This window comes from Fusarium keratoplasticum, chromosome 13 (genome assembly GCF_025433545.1).
Source record: "Fusarium keratoplasticum isolate Fu6.1 chromosome 13, whole genome shotgun sequence".
Taxonomy (NCBI): domain Eukaryota; kingdom Fungi; phylum Ascomycota; class Sordariomycetes; order Hypocreales; family Nectriaceae; genus Fusarium; species Fusarium keratoplasticum.
In genome coordinates, this window is record NC_070541.1 from 598,499 (window position 1) to 615,754 (window position 17,256).

A 17,256-nucleotide genomic window follows, 5' to 3' on the forward strand; every position below is an offset into this window, starting at 1 on the left:
TGGGTAAACATTTTAGCGTTCATTGCCTATTTGAATATCCAGGCCTTGTTAGCGTTAATCGCAGTGGAGCTGTCGAATACGTCGGCATTTCGAGAGTCCGCGAATCAGCGTAACGAATCTTTCCGCCAATGGGAAGAGGTTGATTGTGATTAAGGAGAGGTCATCAGCCAACTGGAGAGGCAAACCAGTCGCGGTTTGCGCAAAAGAATCTTGAGGAACGAAGAAGGCTATGGCGGGTTTCAAGGTGCTTTTATTTACATCATTTATTGCCAAGAGCCTGCTAAGAAGATTTTCATAAGTGGTATTCGCAAGCTTGCGTGGGGCGGTCTTTGGTGGCTTACATGGTGAATGTATCTAGGGTGTTATAATGCCCTGCATCGTCGTGATAAAAGTAAAGAAGGCATGATTACCTTATTATTAGATAAATGCAGATGCAACTGTATTGCACCTGCTTTGGAACACTGCTGAGACAAAAGCCTTCTGCAACAGTTATGGAACGTTGGTGCTACACATGCACAAGAGGATGCGTACAATAGAGAAAAGGCCTAAAGGGGTATTGTTATTGGGGTCGCTTCATGTGACGACCACACTGCAGAATAAGCTTCCCCGCCTCAGAGGGCTTACTGAGGGGTTCTTCCCTCCTGAAATTGCCTCACGGGAGTCAATTGCTCGCCTCTGCAAGTGGCTCGTCAACTCTTCCACAGTCAAGGCTCGATTTTCCCCCCAACTTCCCTCTGTATACTTGCCTCCCTACAGGGGGGCGCGGACGTAGCCCTCTCTGACGCTACGGTCTAACGCGTTTACGTGCAAGACCGTAGCGACAGGTGACTCGTTGCAGCCAAACCATACACACTCTGTCCCCCTTGACTGCGTGAGGTCACCGATAAAAGGCAGAAATAAGGCAGACAGCAAGAACAGCCCGACATCGTGCACCCCTTAACCATCATATTCGTGATCTATATCATTTGATCGCATTTTTCCTCCGTTTCATCCAATAGGTAGCGCCGGCTGTGGGCGGCTGGGAACACACTGAGTCTGAATGTATTTCAAGGCCTCTACGGCGTCTCATCGTCGCGTCACTGAATTTCCCGCTCCCGATGTTTGTCATGATCCCTAATAAGCCTCTTCAACATCTCCCTCGCATTAGCCTCTGCCTCTCTCAGCTTGGCCTGCAACTCCTCCCCCTTCCAGCCGCCGGGCAAGTACCACGGCGCAATGCTCCCTACAAGCATCTCAAGCCAGCAATTGCGGTTCCATACATCTAGATCGAACCCCCGTGCCGGCGTCGCGACCCCCTTCTCATAGAGGCGCGCCAGGTACGCCTCGTAAAATTCGCGCGGCCACTCCCCACCATTGTTGACGACGTCGTTCAGGAACTCGTCGACGGGCGGGAAGAAGCCCGCAAACTCAAAGTCGACGAGGCCGGTGATGCGGGGCGGCCGGCCCGAGACGAGGACGTTGCGCGGAGAGAGGTCGTAGTGTGTCAGAACGAACTCGCCGGAGGGGATGCCGTCGCCGTCGGTAAGCTCGAGGTGCGGGAGCTGCTCGGATATGAAAGCACGGAGAGTCTCTACGAGGGATCTATTTGGGGCGTAGATATCGGAAGTTTCGAGCTCTCGTAGCTTATCCGTCAGTCTGAGCCGGTAGTACTCGTTTGCAGTGGTGATAGGATCGTTGACCTCAATGCCCTCTTGGATGATGTCACGGATGGTTAGAGCTGTGCCATCTACTACAGGCACACATTGCTCTCCGAGTTTTCTAGGTGGGAGACGAATGTTTCCGCAGCGCTTTTGAGGAGGAATGTTTCGCCTCAAGCGCACGATAATATCAGCGAGCTGCTTGGCCAGGTCTGTGAGAATCGCGTCGCTCAGGTCGGCGGTTGGCATTGGGCTTCCAGGAACGTATGACATTAATATCCACCCGCCATGCTCAGGCTTTTCCACGCCGGGCGGCATATCAAGGGAACATGTCCTTGTCTGACATGAGGTTGCATAAGTCGCGACAAGTCCATCCTCGGACCAGGCCAGGGCACGCGGCGACGGGATATCAGGGCAGTATCTCTGGAGAAGCTGAAAGCAGGACACTTCGTTTTGAATCTTATTTGCCCCAAAGAAGCGGCCGTTGACCTTTAAGACGACTTGCTCTGGCTGCGACAGGGTTCCTGGTAGTGACATGGCCTTGCTCGCAGAAGGTTTTAGCTTGAGGAAGTAGATACGATTGTTGAAGGACTTTCCAGATGGAATCTGCGTGATCGATACCAGGTCATAGTCTGGGAGCCCAAAGGAAACAATGGCTTTAATTTCCTGACGGAGCATGCGAACACCTGCGGTAGGATGATGGGAAGGCGTCGGTGGTCGGCTGTGGTCAAGCTCTTCAATGTCCATTTTGCAAGCTCGTGTCAATATTGAAGGTTGGTAATTTAAAGCTTCCGCTGCTATTCATCCATTATCCCTCCATTCAACTTATATCTGCCTCCGCTACTTGGGTACTGTTCCGATACGTTGCTCGAAAAGCATGTGTTGATCGATACCTAGGAAAAATGGGGCGGGGCTGGCCGGAGTGACTCATACGGCGTGGGTATCAATGAACTGATGGTCGCCGTGCGGCAATCAGGGCTGCTTACTCTGTGCTCATTAAGGGGCTGGCTGGACTTAGAGAGGCAAGGAGGGAACGGCAGGCCAGGCACGGTATCGCCGGCTCGCAACTTCTCTAAGGACGCATCACGCATGAGTGCTAATAGCGACAAGGGTGCTGATGGGATTAGGCCCTCCAACTCGTCTGATCGTTATATTAACAGACCGTCATAGATGGACTAGTAGGAAAAGTATCCGCTGATTGTCAACGAGGTTAGCATGCTCGCCGCGCGGACGTTATATATGGTGAACTGGTAGCTATATAGGCTCCGAGGATCTACAAAGGACTTTAGAGGTATCCCTATTATCTTTTTTCTACGGAGACTTCTATTAGTTTTACCGTATTGGAGAGGTTAATCCTTCTTCTTAGCATAGCCGTCGGGTGGGCAGAAGATGATTTATTTAGGGCGAAGCAAAGCATAAGCACCATGAGAGCATACGTATTCTCGTCCCGCGAGACCTATGAAGAAGAAATGAAAATGCGCATATTAACCTCGAAACTCTCAAACTACACAATCACCCTCTATATACTCTAAAAGCTGTGGTTGTTAGTAAACAGCACGAGAGGTTTTGGTTTATCTTACTGATTTTAGAAGCTCCTCATCCATTGGCTCGTAAGCCTGTGTGATCTGATTATCGTCTACCGGCATTGGAGTGTAATGCTCATCGTCGAGTCGAAGATAGTCATCAAGACAACTCGTCATTCCAGAAACGTGACACTGGTTTGACCAACTTCCGCTAGCCTCCGAGAGTCTTGGTGTCTGAGACAAGGATGCACCGGCCCTTTGGAATGGATAGGGACTTCCTCGTAAACTGCTCAACTTCTCGGGCAGAGAGCCCAATGAGAAGAGGTCGTCTGGCCCATCGAGACTGTTTTATGAGTATGTATAAGATTAGGGATCATGGTATATCTCACCTTGCATCCATCCAGTCATTTGGCTGCGCAAAAGGAATGTGGCTGGGATCAAACTCGCCCTTGGGATACCTTTTATAAAACTGTGTCAGATCCAAGTTTGTTGTCATCAAAGTGCCAGAGCAGTATTCTACAATCATCTCCGAGTGGCACTTGTACATTCTCCGCAACATTTCCAGCTTCTCAATCAGTCATCAACTCGGCAAGGGTCTGATAGATGCTCACCTGAAGCTCTACCAGTGGGTTCTCGGCAAGCATCGTTATGAGCCGCTCGACAACAGTGACCAGATACTCAACGCTTCCAGTTACGAAATCGTAGTATTTGGCGTGTATGAGTACCGTAGCTGCGGATGCGAGGCAAAACCTTTTGGGCTGTTAATACTGAGGTCACAGTATATTAAACACGGTAAATGTGCATACGACGTGAAGAAAGGCCACGAGTAGCCATGCCCTGTGGCTTCATCGCATAACTCGGCCATTTTAATCGCATGTTCGACGCATTTTCTTGAAGTCTCCTTCTGCCATGCGTCTGATGTATAATCCGATGCGTTTTCCACCATGATCAACGGCAGAAACTGTCGGTACAGGCGGACCAGAATGGCATGATACGAAAACCAGCTCAGGCAGAGCCAGTTGACGTTGATGCTATTGGAGTAGTCAAGAGTGTGAAATGGAATAGCTGCATCAACCCGGGTCTTCCATTCGGTCAACTCTCCAACTAGCTTTGAGAGGATTGAGTGTTGATGCCACGGAAAATGACTGTCGCCCTGAACGCCGCCCTTCTGAAGGTATCGGGTCGATTGACCGAGGAGTCTGAGGATATCCGCAAATAGGTCGTGAATTACTTGCCCTTGATCAGTATTTCGAAAGGATGGCTGATCTAACCTTGTAAATGCGCTGAGGCCAGACCGGTCACTCGATTGTCTTGACCCTTGAACCCAGTCGTCGCTGATCATCATCGGCCGATTTGACCCGCAAACGCTGAAACGGTCCATTGCATACAGTGCAAGGGTACACTGTCGGGCTAGGTTAACTTTCAAAGGAGATGATGCATGGTCAGAAATGGCTTGTCTTTGCAGCTCCATGCCTTGACCCATGCGGATAGCCGTGCCAATCTTCATCCAAGCTGCAGACCCGCGGCCAAGAGATATTAGACACATGGCTTGTAGAGTTAGGGTCTGCACAGTTTCCATGGACATATCGTTCAGATCGGCGCATTGCTCAGAAACTCCCAAATGATGCGCGGCCTGGTCTGTCTTGCTTCCACCCTCAGCATCAGGAACATACCTGTTCGCCGTTAGACATGATCATAAAGGATTATTTGGAGTTTTCCTACCGCACGGCTACGGCTACCAGAGCGTGAAGGAACCCATCTGAGACTTGGCCGTTCATCACATGGCTTCTTGTGGTCTCCTCGTCAAGGAACACATAGGGATTGCCATGAATACGAGAGAAGAATGCCGTCAAGACCTCCCTACGAGTGGCTATACTGACTTGGAGATTATTTCTCCTCGGAGCAGAACATGATGAATCCAGCACTTTGTCTGGTGACGTAGCCTGAGGAGCTCCATCTTGGTTGCTCTCCATACCTGGATCCGTGGATTGCCGCTCTAGCGTATCCATGCGGCGAAGAAGGTCCTTTACCAAATGGGAGTGAGAGACGCGCTTCTTTGGAGTAGCGTCTGAGTATTTGATCAGTGCAACTTGAAACAAAGACTCTCAATTCAGGTCGATTACCGTAGATGCACTGAAAGCCATGCCTCTGGCATGTTTCACAAGAGGGGATACCTCGGGAGCATTTGGACTACAATCATGTCAACAGATTTCTTTCGGGCCATAGAAAGCTGTGGGAGGAGTCACTTTTCTCCTTCGGCAAGAACGGCAGCTCATTGGCGATACGATAGTCGGCCTTTGTCGTGCAATGGATGCGGGTGGTGGAGGTAGCCGCAGAGGGTCACCTTGATACGACCCCGACATGACTCATCATTCGAATCAGAATTAAGGAAGGCGAATGGTAGCTGGAATGGGATCTACGTCGATCTTGGAGTGAAAAGGTGAGTTGTACAACCAGCTGAAAAATAAACAGCATTGCTTGCGACTACCTGCATCCCCACAATTTCCCCGCGATCTGATGTTGACAGGGGCAAAACACTTATCCATCCTCAGAACGATAGGGCTGGGAGTGAATAGTTGCTAGCCACTATTGAGCAGCAGGGGAGAATGATTTGATAGACAGAGGCATCGTTGCGAAGAGATCAGACGCACACGGGGAGATGTCGGTGATAGGTGACGACGAACTCATAGAACAACACAAGGGATAAACCGCGTGTTTCATAATGGGATGTGTGAAGCAAAATTCAAGAGGTAGCAATACTTGTTTGGCTTTTTGGTTTTTGACAAAAAGAAAGAAAACCCTACAATAGCTGTTGAATGGAGCTACGCTGTTAACTCACGAATATCTTCAAGAGAACCCATCAGCCGTTGTGACATCGAGCAGAGCCACCCTGGACCTTTCTGTCTTCTCTGGGGAGTGTAGGTCCACAGACCTGAATACTGACCTACGATTGGAGGCAGTGCTTAGCCAAAGGGCTTCACAAGGCTAGGGGGCGGGGGCCTCGGAGCAGCTCAATAGAAATAATACAGCTGCAAAACAACCAAGAATTGGAGGCGGTATGAGCCGAAACCCGGCCTAATTACGTACTATAAGGTAGTGGCCCACCCTGCAACATGACACGTGACCTCGCCCGCAACGTGAAATATAACGTAAAAAAAAAAACAGCACGAGCACGCGGTCAACACGGTCAAAGAAAAACACAAGACACCAGTACAAGGACATTGGCCTGTGAGTATCTCCTTAGCGAGCAGTATGATAGTAATAACAATAATGAAACGATATAGAATGTCTGTAGAGTAAACTTTGATATTATAATGCATTTTCTTATTTTTATTTTTCATATTTTTCATAGTTATGGTGCTGGAAACTCAAAGTCTTTTCAAGGAGCTGTAGGTACTTTGCCCTCTACGGTGTTTAACTTTTTTTTCTTAGGCCGCTGTTTGGCTCCCTTGGCATTGGATGAGCGATTTCACAAACTTTGCCAATACTCTTATTAGCTTACGACACTCCCACTGGCAGAATTTCTCTCGACTTCAGAACCTTTGGACCTTGCATCAATCTACCTACACCAAGCTCATGACCTCTCCGCGCAATGAAGTCCCCTATTCCCGACTACCTCAACCAAGTACTTGAAAACGCACGCCCGATCGAAGATGGCAAACCAGCCAGCTACATTGAGACACTGGCCAAGGCCGACACGTCCAAAATCGCCGTGGCTCTTGCTATGGTAGATGGCCAACTGTACTCAGCTGGAGATGACCAAGTCGAGTTTTCCATTCAGTCAATCTCCAAATCCTTTGTCTACGCACTTGCAATTGAGGATGCGGGCCTGGATCGAGTTCTGGAAAAGATTGGCGTCGAGCCTTCGGGTGATGCCTTCAACAGTCTGTCCCTGGAGCGTGGCAGCAATCGACCTATGAATCCCATGATCAACGCTGGGGCGATTACTGCACATTCTCTCATCGTGGGACCCGATGCCACAGTTGAACAGAGAACAGACCGCATCTTGAAAGCCCTCTCGAGATTAGCAGGTCGACAACTGCATGTGTGCGAGGAGGTTTACGAGGCCGAGATGAGAAATGCTGATCGCAACATGGGAATTGGCTATATGCTTAAGGCGGCAGGTATCATCACCTGTGACCCCCAAGAGGCCGTCAAAGGATACATTCGCCAATGTGCCATCAATGTCAACGTGCGTGACCTAGCCATGATGGCGGCAACTCTCTGCAACGCCGGCATACACCCAGAGACTGGCGAAGCCATCATTCCCCAGACAAGCGTCCGCCAGATTCTCTCCGTCATGACCACGTGTGGTATGTACGATGCCGCGGGAGACTGGGTCTCGAGAATTGGAATACCAGCGAAAAGCGGTGTGGCTGGGGGCATCATTGGGGCCCTGCCAGGTCAGATGGGCATTGCTGTCTTCTCGCCCAAGCTTGATAGGCGCGGCAATAGTGTTCGCGGTGTTGCCATTTGCGAGCAATTGTCCCGTGACATGGGTCTTCACATGATGGACGTGAGCCAGATTGCACAGGCGACCTTGCGGACATCTGTGGCAACCATTGTTGCCGGTGAAAGCGAGCCCCATCACGCAAACTGCAACAAGGAAGTCGTCATCTTCAGCCTACGAGGTGTCGTTCGTTTTGCAGGCTCGGAGCGCTTGACCCGCGCCATCACACGCGAAATTGGTCAACCCAATCCAGATGATCCCGGTTCTGGGCGTTCCCGCCATGCCTGCGCCATTGTCTTTTCATTCCGGGATGTCTTTTCATTCAATGCGGTGGCCCAGCGGATCATTCAAGCAGATGTCTACAGACTACTGGTTGATGGCAAGAGTGTGGTGATCATTGATCCCTCGGGGGTCTTGACCATAGACACTGAGCGCGCGGGGAAGAAGTTGAGAATTGTAGAGACAGAGACAGAAGCAAGGAATTTCATCGGGGGAACCGGTTCTCATACAGTAACCAAGACCGGTGAATGGTAATTCAAGGGGTGTGATCCAGGTTGGTGGTGCCTTGCGAGCCAGGGTCAAGACCCATGTTTGGGTGGTTGCAGCGGGTCTTGTCAACACACTGGAAAGATGTCAAGAGAACACCTTGGCTACGACACGGGCCATTATTTTTCAAGAATCGCTGTTTCCAGTCCAGTGACCTGAAGCTTGGAGTGGTGATTTATCCGAGGGTGGACCTTCAATAGTCACACGTGGAAAACACTTCTGATGATGCGTAATGACAGCTCCCGTGGCTCATCCCACTACATGTAGATGAACAAGCACAGGTAGTTGGCCTGGAAAAGAGTCTAAGAATATAGAGGTTTATCCAGTATCGGTTGGCGATGATCACAGGAACGAGAGTCTGAGAATCGAAAGAGGAATAAGAACGGCTACTGCGGATTCCATGCACTAGGATCCAACGTTATGCGTATCAAGAAAGCAATAGGCCAGGCAAAGGCTTGATAGCCTCGGGATGATTGAGGCATGTATGCCAACAAACTGCTTGCAGTCTAGTCAACTATCATGCGCTTCCTCGGCCGATGAGGCTGAGGACACCCTCGTTGAAACCATCCGGGCAGACACCAGGGTCAATACCCAGGCACATGATTTAGACGCTATTGCATCCGAGCGGGCTCCACTGACGCGTCGGCCTTTTCCCAAGCAAAGGCTTCTTTTCATCGTACATCTCGTCCCTTGGGTGGTATTAAGCACAACCCTATCTAGCTGTGTCACGATGGCCTGCAACGAATCATCGCGACTAGATTCACGCTTCTGTCGGTAGCCGGAGTATTGTCTGTGCTCTTTTGTTGAAGTTCGAGAGGTTAGTGCCGGGTCAGCAAAGGACAAGACCGAATCGTGACTTGGTTAATTCATGGTAGCAATCGGTCTTAGGTACTGGTGATGAGACACAGCGGTCAGTTTCGCCCGTTGCAAGGGCTCGCAGTTAGAATTATATTTATTGCACGTCATTGTCATGCGATGAACAAAAGAAGGGATCAAGGCTGTAAGCATTGGATTGATGTTCGAAAGAGCCTTGTGTTTCAGTAAAGACTTGGGCAGAAACCCTCATTGTTCTTGTACCGATGTCCTCTATTTAGAACCGACATCGTTCTTCAAAGTACAAATTATCAACAACCTTTCCGATGAGTCAATATTTCCTCTTTGACTTTTATCATTTCCAGGGCCCGGAAATATAGGGCCTTGATGGTGAGGACGATGGGTAAAATATTACTCCATCTCTACAAGAAGACGGATGTAATCTGGGGAGGATTGCCATGCAACAGCTTATGCGTATTTGGTCTTCAGATCTGGCAACTGATGCCAGATTGTCTAACTCGCGTGAGATGACGTAGTCGTTTCGTGAGTTGTCTCTCTGTACCAGGACAGGCGAAGTGACTCTCGGTGAGTGTAGAGGAAAACCCGGAGCTTGAGACCGGGGCTGAAGACGAAAAGCACGATATGATGAAGCAAGGGCTGTAGCAAGTTGTGGGATCTTCTCTTTACCCCAGCCTTGCCAACCCCGGATTCATTGGGTTGAATGTGCATTTTGAACTCGTGGTTCTCATAGAAGTCTTCCTTCCTACCTGGTGGCATGAGCAGTGTCAGGCTTCCTGAGAGTTGTCGTACCTTTAATGAACTAGGCAAATGGTGTACGTTTAAGCTGAGCGCATGTGCACTGCAATGACTAATGATTACATGCATCACGCTAATGAATGACTTATACGAGGGCTGGTGGCCTGATCATATAACCTGGTCTTGCCGATGAGTCACTGGCCGGGTCTATTTTTGTTGAGCCAGGATGCGTTGATAAGGACACAGCAATCGAGAGAATCTACTACGTAGTACACCTTTCACGTTGATACAATTCTCAAGAATTTCCACGCAATCACTCGGAAGGCCTTTGAGAAATGCAGGTATCATTGCCATTGCAAAAGATGCAACCCGAACCCTCCACGACAAGGATAAGAGTCGCCTACCTCCGCACGATCCTGGACAGCGAGGTTAAGTACTATGAGTACGACTGGAGCAACTTGAAGACCTGGCTTTGGTTCTGGGTTGGTCAGCAGGTCCCGAAGGATCCTTTTGGCAACCAGCATCGCGAACAAAGTCAACCTCCTCCAGACATTCATCACCATTACATTTTACGGCACCGCAATGCCGCAGATACCTTCGTGCTGGAATGGCTATTGGGAAACTCTGAGCCAGGAGGGTGGAGGCTTTCCCGAGACGATTTTACCGTCTACCTGTCGCGGCCACAAATAAATGACCCGGCAAACAAGCTATTGCTTCATCGTCTTGAAAAAATGAAAGTTGCAATAGAGGTTGTCTCGTTGTCTCAATCCACCGAATACACCTCGGATGACACATGTGACGCTGTCATGCTTTCTAAGAGCGACTACGTCCTCGAGACATCCCTTGTGCGAGGCGCAGGCTGCCCAACGACATTCAACACTCTTTTCCGCAACTCAATGCGCCACGGTCTCCCTCAGCAGTACAACACTGAGGAGAAGAGCAACGCCTACTACGCAAATAGACTGAAGAGCAGGATGGGCCACACACAGCGGTACTGCGGTTATCCCCATGGCAAAAGCGAGGGGTGGAAGCAAGAGCACGAGCAAGAATGGAAGAACTATAAATGCCCATCATGCGGAAAGCGATGCAAGCGAAGCAAGGGATGTCAAACGACGGGCGAGTGGTGGACAAAGGACAAGCGTAAATGGGCTGACGGCGTTGACACATCTACTGCAAGGCCACCGGAGTTCGAGAAGGAGTGGAGAACATTGAGCGTCGAAGATGTTATTAACTATCCCGGGTCAGACGTGATAGCCGCTGAGAGGTTTAGAAGCTGGAAGTGGAGGTCCATAGACACATTCTCAGGGGAGTAATAGAGGCCATTTTACTAAGAAAGGTACTAATAGTAGCCTAGTATTAAGGGCTAGGAAAGCTAATTTTAATACGTACGATTTATATCTGGCTTATAATAATATAGAATAATAAGTTATAAAAAGAGCTAGACTCGCTACCTTAAAGACCTAGTATTTAAAATTTAGGAAAATAAATAGTAAATACTTATATTAAGCTACTATTATGCGTCCTAGGGAGCCTCAGAAAAGGGGTGTATTAAATAAGAGGAGCAATGACAATCGTGCTACTTGACTAAGTGGCGCACCCTGTTTTTTTTTTGGCGCAGTTGAATTGTTGAATAGATAACGCGCGTCTAGAACCCCGCTGGGCTTGTCTGGGGTGGTGTGAGACTACCTCAGCCAGGGTCTAATCTACTGGGTTGAGTCAAGCAAAGCTGGGCTGAGCCTTTGGACTGAGTTAGAAGTGTACCATCATCACAGTGAACTGTTAGCAATGCCATGTACTTCATATCATGTGATCAGATTACAAGGCAATATAAGAAGCAATACTCGATCCATGACACCCTCCCCGAGCAGCGACCGACAGGAATCGGTCCCTCTAACAACACCTGCTCACAACCCCTTCCCGCCAACAACTCTCATAACAGAAATCACTTGCAGTCAACATGGCAGATGTCTCAAAGACTTCTCCCGGCTGTAGTGAAAAAGTCGGAGATGACCTTCGTCCAACAGAGTCTCAGATCCATGGCGAAGTCATCGACAACGAGGCTGGCATGGCCCGTCTGGCGGGGGCCAAGCAGACACAGCGCCATCTCGGCCCTCGTCACATCCAACTTATGGCTCTTCCAGGTGCCATCGGCACAGGTCTCTTTGTCGGATCCGGATCTGCCCTCGCTAGAGCTGGACCCCTGGGTCTTTTCCTGGGTTACATGATCTACTCGCTACTGGTCTGGTCCACCTTCAACGCTATGGGAGAGATGTGTGTTTGGCTTCCCATCGATGGCTCTTTTGTCGTCTTTGCCCACGCCTTCCTAGATGATGCTTGGGGATTCTCCCTGGGCTGACTCTACACCATGACCAACTCTCTCTCGGCGGCTGGAGAAGTTGCTGCAGTTGCTGCCATTGTAAACTTCTGGACAGATGCGGTCAATAACGGTAAGCTCTCTCTCGCCATGCTCTTGTTACACCCTGCCCTTCTCGTCCGGAAAGGCCATCAGCACGAAACCAGGACTGACTCGGCTCTAGCCGTCTACGTTGCCGTCATCAGCCTCCTGTTGGGGCATGGGCAAGTGTTGCAAGTGCACTGTCTTTCCAAGCTCGTCCTCTTAGCTACTGAGTCTCCCAAATAGAAAGCGCAGCAAATATAATGCCCACAGCGACCGTTGCGGCCGGAAATCCGAGGAACTCCCATTGAACGTGTGTGATGACAATGGTCGTCGTAGCGTTGCTGCGAGCTGCCGAAGATGAAGAGAACTCTCGATCTCGCATCCACTTGGTCAAGCTCAAAGCCACATTCTCAAACGTCAAGGTGGTATTGTTTGTCTCGCCAAGCCCAGCCAGGAGGCCTGGGGGTTTGTGGCCTCCCAACGCAGGGTAAATATACCTCCTAGACTTGGTGCAGTTAAATTCAGATAGGTCATCTTGTAGATTAAATCCGCCTTTGAGATTCTTGAGTACCGAAACGATGGGCTCTTCTGTGATGTTGAAAGAGACTTGGGATAACTTCTTTGCGCGGTGTGTGTAGTTTTCAGCAGTGATGGCAATCTGGAGGTCAGAAAGACCATTAGTCCATGCTCCGTCCCTATCCAGCGTTTCGTTTGCGTACTCAAAAAGTTGCTGGATTTCCCTCTGACCATGGTGTGATGGACGATTCCTTTTCTGCCAGGACGACACGACTTTCTCGTACTCATTGACACAGAAACAGAGACTACATTCGCGACTCGTCACTGCAGTCTCCTCCCAGGTGCTCTGGTTGTTCTGCCAACTTTCGTTTGCCTGCAGGAATTGGAGTACTTACAGCATTGTATGGAGTTTACCGAACGAGGCTGTATGCCCTCGGTTCGTTGTGACTCTCGCCGTCAAGTATGTGTCCGGACACCCGTTTCTTATTCCAGGGCAGCGTGATTTTCCGTGGTAATTTGACAACTCAAGCTGGACTTCGGGTAGCCTGTGTTTCGTGATTGATATTCTCTAGCCACCCATGCCTAGATTGGCTTCCATGGCCTTGTTGCTAACATCCGGTGCATCATCGCCAAAGTTCCCTGGTAAGGCGACCTCGGTAACTGTGGTGAGACGAGTGGTTCTCTTGACACGTCCAGAGAGGTCATGACAGCTAGAACAAACAGCTAGTGAAGCATAGTTGTCCCACGAACAATTTCCAGTCGCACAGGTAAATGCCGGCCAAAGGTTTTGCTTCCTCACCAGGGGAGAGAATCCATTCCATATAGCAGCTGCTATTCCCATGTCATCCTGAATTGCCTCTGTAATCAAGGTAGGTCAGAAGAAGAAGACCTCTTTGCCATCGGGCCCTGGAACCCGATCTGCCTTATACCTCGAACGTCTGAGTAGGCTGTCCAGAATCCAGTGTCCAAGAACGAAGGCCTTGAAATTTCGGCCTGAGGGTTGAGGGCTCGGGGACTGCTCGAGTTGTAGATAGAGGCGTGGTCGGTGCTACTTACCACAGTTGGTCGATCTTCCAATATGAGGATAGCCTCAATGAGGGGCTCATAGGCAAGGAGGACGAGACTGGTGAAAGCCTTTAGGTCAGCCCAATGTCTAAGAAGTTCATCAGTATCTTGAGCATCAACTTGGTCTCTGTCGCTGAAGTGACAAGTCAAGCGCAAAACGTACGGGTGTCGTAAAAATGACCTCATGAGGCGGAGGCTTCCCCATGGCCCACGACTAGCAGCATCAAACCGTTCAAAGTCGATCAGGGGTTCCACGTATTCCGTGGCCCAGTTCCACGTTGCCTAAGATAGACGCATGCTGATGACGAACGCGAGAGAAGCTCGAGAAGTTCCAGAAAGGATAGAGACCAGCGCGTTCAGAGATAGTGGGAACTGGGTCCATTCCGTTATTGGCTTGCCATCGTGGGCGAAGAGCAGGTAGAGGAGCCCAGAGAAGGACGCGAGGCAGACAAATAGTGCAAATAGTTCAAGGCACCAAGAAGTGATGAAGCTCGGAGCCGCCTCAAGCTTGTAGTTGCCTGGAGCTGGCGTAGTCGACAATGAAGCAGATGGGGGCGGTTCGTCGGGGCTCAATGAGGAGACAGACTAAATGTCAGGCTCTGATGTGTGTTCTAAGACCTGAGCTTAGTCGGGTGAGAGTGACATGTACTGAGGGGAAGGAGTAGACTGCGCCATGGTTGCTTGTGCACCTTCAGGAGCAGATATCAGCTTTTAAAGCAACAGTCCAGGACGAAAATCAAGAGAAAAGCTGAGAACCGGGGTGAAGGAATTTTGTGTGGTGAAAGTGCAAATCCCCCTGCTTGAAAGCTAAACAGTCTCAATATTATAAACCGTCGCACAGCAGATGGGAAGCGCCGAGCTGGCCAATCGCGCTCCGCATCACATGCCACTGGGCTTTTATGGCAGCCTCGCTACGGTACCACTCAATGTCTGGGAAGCCATGTTTCACAGCATACAAGAGCTCAGAAGAAGATAGAGGCGTCACTGTTGTTGACATGAGGCGTTGTCGTCTGCCAGTCAGCTGCTATGATACGAGAGCAGCTAATCCCAAGGCTGAAGAGTTGCAGTTGCATGATGGCAGCTTAACATAATCGACCTACTTCGGAAGCTCCTCATACCACCTAAACTAGCCATTCTTGGAGAAAAGTAGGAAAAGTGGGAGATTTGGAGACTTTTAGGCCATAACTAGTTCTATTTTTCCAACTGCTAGAAATTGATCAGCATAAGAGTGCCTAGAAGCCCTCTAAAGACGGCATTTAGACTAATACTACCGTCATCACAGCCGAAGCCAAAACGTGTATTGCATGGTGACAGAAAGACTCTACACTACATGACCTGGCATCTTGGTCTTAGCGGTTTCAAAGACCGGTATGGTGATATCTGAAACGCTATTGATTTGCTATCTTATTCTAAGGGCTGAAAAAGGAGGATACAGTTCTGCGAGCGACATATATCAGATAGATGTCCAATTTCCCCAAGCATTTACGTGCTTCTGCCTCCGGATCTTACGTGTGCCATCAGGTAGGATCTCCAAATACTCATTCAAGCCCGGCCTTTGACCAACCTCCTTTTGCTTCGCCCTGGCAGTTGCCTCTGCTGCCTTCTCCCTTGCCGTTGGCGGCCTTGTCGGCAGAGGACCGCCACACTGGCGTGCTTTCTCAACGGCGAGATAGAAGCCAAGATCGTCCTGTATCTGGCGTAATTGTTCCGATGAAAGAGAAGAAAGTTGTTGATTAGTAGAAGAAGGGAGCGGAGCCGAAGAGGACGTTGCAGTCGGAGGAGTTGGTGTATGTGTGAATGTTGGGACATCATCTCGGATGCGCTCGCAGGTCCAACACTGGCACAGCCCAGGGACAACCTGAAGATCCTTTATCACTGAGCCGGAGGATACGCTCTGGAGCATGGGAGCTTTAGACCCACTAGTCTCCCTGCAGTTCCCAATCTCTTGGCGAAATAGACGGTAGTGGTTCGGATGCAGTTGATGTGTACGCCAGAACAGGTCAATACCAAACGGCACATCTATCCCATCACTATCAAGCGAGGCTCCCCTAAGTTGATAGTCCGAGTATTCCACACTTGCCCTCTTCAACGACCCAATGAGAGCAGGAGCGCGTATCCAAAGCAAGTTATGGCCGTCGTCGATAAACTTCGCCTGCTTTTTAACCTCGGCGAAGAGGTCAGCCTCGAATGGCAGAATTTCACCCTCAGTATAGGCCGGAGGGCTCTCCAAGTAGGTCAAAATGTCAGAAGACTGGGTTGACAAAGTAGAGAAGAGGTTTTGTGCAGTGCGAGGCAGTTCAAAGCGGAATCGGTCCATGTCAATAACGTCGCGGATCGCCAGCCAGGGAAAGCAGAGATGCTCGAGCCGAGCAACCCGGCGCTCATGGTCACGGCAAGCGGCGTTGTATGCATCCGAATCGAGCATGAAGGCGTACCAGACGAGTAACACGTCCAAGGGAGGGAGGTACTCTTTGGTCAGCTGGACCATGACCTTGTCGCCTGCATGGTGTCCATACGCCGCAATATGGACCAGGACGTGGTCAATGTTGGTCCACCAAACTGCGAACCGGGAGACGGCTAATCTGATCAGGAGATCCCATCTTTGGGACTCGGGAAGTCCGGTCGTTCTAGTCGAGGGGATGTCATCTCTGGGCTTCTCGGTATATGCTGGCAGGCCATGAACGTCAACCTGGAGTGCGCTCGCTTCAAGCCGCAAGGTCCGAAAACATTCAAGCAGCGCCAAATGCACGGCGGCATGGCTAATATCAGGACAGGCCAAGATGGTGGCTGTATTTCCCACCTCTGCATCGGTAGGGGGGAAGGCATTAACGAAGATGCTGGGGTCCGGGATGACTGTCTGCTTGCCGCCAGGCTTGCAGCTCGAGTATGAAGATGGTAGCTTCCAGCAATGAGGGTCCACGTCAGCTTGGTTTCCAGATATTACTCCACGGAGACGATTGAATAGAGGCATGTCGTAGGTGCATGGGGGTTCGTAAGCCGGGGAAGACAACTAAGCGCATTTTGAAAAGATGATGACCGAGCATTAATATGCTAAACACAGTTTCCCCTGGTCATTTCTGCCTTGAAGGGGCGCAATCCCACTTGTAGGATGGACAGCCTTGCAAGGATACAAAAAACAACCTCCTGGGCTGAGGGGACGATCAGGCACCCCTGCGTCTGATAAAGCACTATCTGATACCCTAGTAAATTTGTCTGACTACAGTTATGGTCCTACACTACTTCCAAAACAGAAAGCGTGGCTTGTGCGGGCCCTGCGAGTGATGACGCAGGCCTCTCCACAAAGGGCTTGTCTGCGCCTCAGAGTGCGGAAGAGCTTGACTCTGATTGCACAGCATTGTGGCAATGCACAAGTAAGCCCCACAAGAGAGTTCGCTATGTCTCCAGGGTAGGCTATAGACGCCTTTTGATCGTCACCCTACTATTAGAATTTCATCACGCCTTGTTTTCTTTGTTGAGGATATGCTTGCGAGTGCGGAATGGAAAGCTTAACGATTTATCCTCCTATGGCAAGTTAGGTTCTTAGCTCATCAC

General features: G+C 50.0%; 7 protein-coding genes across 7 annotated transcripts; 3 read left to right on the forward strand and 4 right to left on the reverse strand.

Moving 5' to 3' along the window:
• Positions 1–1,076: 1,076 nt before the first annotated feature.
• NCS57_01454800 (APH domain-containing protein) lies at positions 1,077–2,384 on the reverse strand (the record flags this gene model as incomplete). Its single annotated transcript, XM_053064149.1, has 1 exon — positions 1,077–2,384. The coding sequence occupies one exon, from the start codon at positions 2,382–2,384 to the stop codon at positions 1,077–1,079; it is 1,308 nt and encodes a 435-aa protein (XP_052906432.1).
• Positions 2,385–3,156: 772 nt separating this feature from the next.
• NCS57_01454900 (Fungal-trans domain-containing protein) lies at positions 3,157–4,938 on the reverse strand (the record flags this gene model as incomplete). The annotated part of the gene is made up of 6 exons (XM_053064150.1): positions 3,157–3,165; positions 3,218–3,503; positions 3,550–3,725; positions 3,772–3,910; positions 3,967–4,833; positions 4,883–4,938. The coding sequence occupies 6 exons, from the start codon at positions 4,936–4,938 to the stop codon at positions 3,157–3,159; spliced, it is 1,533 nt and encodes a 510-aa protein (XP_052906433.1).
• Positions 4,939–6,752: 1,814 nt separating this feature from the next.
• NCS57_01455000 (Glutaminase) lies at positions 6,753–8,144 on the forward strand (the record flags this gene model as incomplete). Its single annotated transcript, XM_053064151.1, has 1 exon — positions 6,753–8,144. One exon carries the CDS (start codon positions 6,753–6,755, stop codon positions 8,142–8,144), a length of 1,392 nt encoding a protein of 463 aa, XP_052906434.1.
• A 1,943-nt stretch (positions 8,145–10,087) lies between these two features.
• NCS57_01455100 (uncharacterized protein) lies at positions 10,088–11,038 on the forward strand (the record flags this gene model as incomplete). Its single annotated transcript, XM_053064152.1, has 1 exon — positions 10,088–11,038. One exon carries the CDS (start codon positions 10,088–10,090, stop codon positions 11,036–11,038), a length of 951 nt encoding a protein of 316 aa, XP_052906435.1.
• Positions 11,039–11,682: 644 nt separating this feature from the next.
• Positions 11,683–12,081, forward strand: NCS57_01455200 (uncharacterized protein; the record flags this gene model as incomplete). Its single annotated transcript, XM_053064153.1, has 1 exon — positions 11,683–12,081. One exon carries the CDS (start codon positions 11,683–11,685, stop codon positions 12,079–12,081), a length of 399 nt encoding a protein of 132 aa, XP_052906436.1.
• Positions 12,082–12,346: 265 nt separating this feature from the next.
• NCS57_01455300 (uncharacterized protein) lies at positions 12,347–13,039 on the reverse strand (the record flags this gene model as incomplete). The annotated part of the gene is made up of 2 exons (XM_053064154.1): positions 12,347–12,818; positions 13,035–13,039. The coding sequence occupies 2 exons, from the start codon at positions 13,037–13,039 to the stop codon at positions 12,347–12,349; spliced, it is 477 nt and encodes a 158-aa protein (XP_052906437.1).
• A 2,118-nt stretch (positions 13,040–15,157) lies between these two features.
• Positions 15,158–16,675, reverse strand: NCS57_01455400 (uncharacterized protein; the record flags this gene model as incomplete). The annotated part of the gene is made up of 1 exon (XM_053064155.1): positions 15,158–16,675. One exon carries the CDS (start codon positions 16,673–16,675, stop codon positions 15,158–15,160), a length of 1,518 nt encoding a protein of 505 aa, XP_052906438.1.
• Positions 16,676–17,256: the final 581 nt, after the last annotated feature.